Genomic DNA, 2582 nt, shown 5'->3' with positions numbered 1-2582 from the left:
CCCGCCCGCGGCGTGGCGGCTGCGGGACTTAACGAGGAATTGGGGTTTCAATTAAAAAACGGCTTTGAGCTTAGGGAGTCAGGGAAGGGCAGACCCCCCCGTCCCCGTGTCCCCCCCTCCCTCAGTGTCCCCTCCCCTGTCCCAGTATTAATCCGCTGCCTCGCGCGCGGGCCGGATCCTGCACCCAGCTCGCCTTTAATCCCTCCTGAGCCTCCCGGCACCCGGGGGGGGGCCCTGCACCCCAAATCCTGGAGGAGACCCCCCTCCCAACATTCTTGACACCCCAAATCGTGGCTGTGAGCAGCAGGGATGTCCCCAACGTCCTTCTGTCTGTCCCCGGGGACACCAGTCCCAAGGTGCTGGGGGGAGATGGAGCGGGGCTGGATGCAGGCAGAAGGTTCCCGAGGTGGGGACTGCTGTGTCCCCCCCACACCGCGGGGAGGAAGTGGCAGGGGTGGAGGTGACACCCACGTGCCCCCTGTGATTATGGCCACCAAAAGAACCCCTCCTGAGGTCAGGAGGCTCCACAGGACATGTGGGCCTGGTTGGGTGGCCAAGGACCTCCCACGGGCCACGGAGAGCCCGGTTGGGTGGATGGAGGGGACCTCCCATGGGCCACGGAGAACCTCGTTGGGTGGACGGAGGGGACCTCCCACAGGCCACGGACAGCCCAGTTCAGGGGGTGGAAGGGACCTCCCATGGGCCACGGAGAGCCTGGTTGGGTGGACGGAGAAGGATGTCCCATGGGCTGCAGCCAGCCTGGTTGGGTGGACAGAGAGGACCTCCCATGGGCCATAGAGAGCCCGTTGGGTGGACAGAGAGGACCCAAGCACAAGGCTCCCGGGGGAACGCGTCTTACCAGCTCATCCAGGTTCTTCAGGTCGCAGAGGGAGATGGGCCGGGCCCTGCCGGGGTAGGCAGCCACCTGGGTGTCCCGGCTCTCCTGGCGCGTACCCAGCACGCCGTAGCCCATTTGGTCCCTCATCTCCTCCTCGATCTCCTCCTCCATCTGGATCAGCATGGGGGCCAGCATTGGGGTTTCAATTAAAAAACGGCTTTGAGCTTAGGGAGTCAGGGAAGGGCAGACCCCCCCGTCCCCGTGTCCCCCCCTCCCTCAGTGTCCCCTCCCCTGTCCCAGTATTAATCCGCTGCCTCGCGCGCGGGCCGGATCCTGCACCCAGCTCGCCTTTAATCCCTCCTGAGCCTCCCGGCACCCGGGGGGGGGCCCTGCACCCCAAATCCTGGAGGAGACCCCCCTCCCAACATTCTTGACACCCCAAATCGTGGCTGTGAGCAGCAGGGATGTCCCCAACGTCCTTCTGTCTGTCCCCGGGGACACCAGTCCCAAGGTGCTGGGGGGAGATGGAGCGGGGCTGGATGCAGGCAGAAGGTTCCCGAGGTGGGGACTGCTGTGTCCCCCCCACACCGCGGGGAGGAAGTGGCAGGGATGGAGGTGACACCCACGTGCCCCCTGTGATTATGGCCACCAAAAGAACCCCTCCTGAGGTCAGGAGGCTCCACAGGACATGTGGGCCTGGTTGGGTGGCCAAGGACCTCCCACGGGCCACGGAGAGCCCGGTTGGGTGGATGGAGGGGACCTCCCATGGGCCACGGAGAACCTCGTTGGGTGGACGGAGGGGACCTCCCACAGGCCACGGACAGCCCAGTTCAGGGGGTGGAAGGGACCTCCCATGGGCCACGGAGAGCCTGGTTGGGTGGACGGAGAAGGATGTCCCATGGGCTGCAGCCAGCCTGGTTGGGTGGACAGAGAGGACCTCCCATGGGCCATAGAGAGCCCGTTGGGTGGACAGAGAGGACCCAAGCACAAGGCTCCCCGGGGGAACGCGTCTTACCAGCTCATCCAGGTTCTTCAGGTCGCAGAGGGAGATGGGCCGGGCCCTGCCGGGGTAGGTGGCCACCTGGGTGTCCCGGCTCTCCTGGCGCGTACCCAGCACGCCGTAGCCCATTTGGTCCCTCATCTCCTCCTCGATCTCCTCCTCCATCTGGATCAGCATGGGGGCCAGCATGCCAAACTTGGAGCCCCTCCTGGCCACCTCCAGCAAGCAGAGGACAAAGTTCTTCTCGTTCTTCTTCAGCACCAAGTCATTGGTCTCGAACATGAGGACATCCTGGATGCCGAGGTCCTGCCGGCACCACTGGATGAAGTTGGAGACGTTATCCCGGGCGATGAAGGAACCGGGCACCACATTCTTAGCTTGGAAGATGACCTCGTTCTGGGGGACGCGCATATGGGCGCCCACCTCAGGGTGCCGCTGCTGGAAGTCCAGGGCGATGCGGTTGACGTTGTTGGCGTGTCGGCAGAGGTGACAGCCCGTCTCCAGGCTCTCCAGGAAGTTGTCCACCTGGATGTCCAGGTCGTAGAGGGTGTTGAACCACTCAGCCAGGTCCTCCTTCATGGCCTCCAGGTACTCCTCGCTGGAGCGGAAGGGACGGATGCTCTTGGAGGCGGCCGACTGGATGTGGCTGGGGTCGGCCATGGCGAGCTGCTGGCCCTGGGGGTGGGGGGGGGACAATGGGAACTGGTACAGGCAGATGTGGGCAGGGAACCCCCCTATACCCCC

The 2582-nt window shown here is 64.7% G+C and overlaps 1 protein-coding gene across 1 annotated transcript; it reads right to left on the bottom strand.

Annotated features, from left to right (window-relative positions):
- Window positions 1–859: 859 nt before the first annotated feature.
- On the bottom strand, window positions 860–2498 carry GAS2L1 (growth arrest-specific 2 like 1; the record flags this gene model as incomplete). The annotated part of the gene is made up of 2 exons (XM_009879995.1): window positions 1854–2498; window positions 860–1009 (listed from the first exon to the last, which is right to left on the bottom strand). Coding segments are annotated over exons 1-2 (795 nt in total), but the record flags the coding sequence as incomplete, so codon positions are not given.
- Window positions 2499–2582: the final 84 nt, after the last annotated feature.

The sequence above is a fragment of the Charadrius vociferus genome, unplaced genomic scaffold, assembly GCF_000708025.1.
Source record: "Charadrius vociferus isolate BGI_N301 unplaced genomic scaffold, ASM70802v2 scaffold1232, whole genome shotgun sequence".
In the NCBI taxonomy this organism is placed as follows: domain Eukaryota; kingdom Metazoa; phylum Chordata; class Aves; order Charadriiformes; family Charadriidae; genus Charadrius; species Charadrius vociferus.
This window is presented reverse-complemented; position numbering and strand designations above follow the sequence as displayed.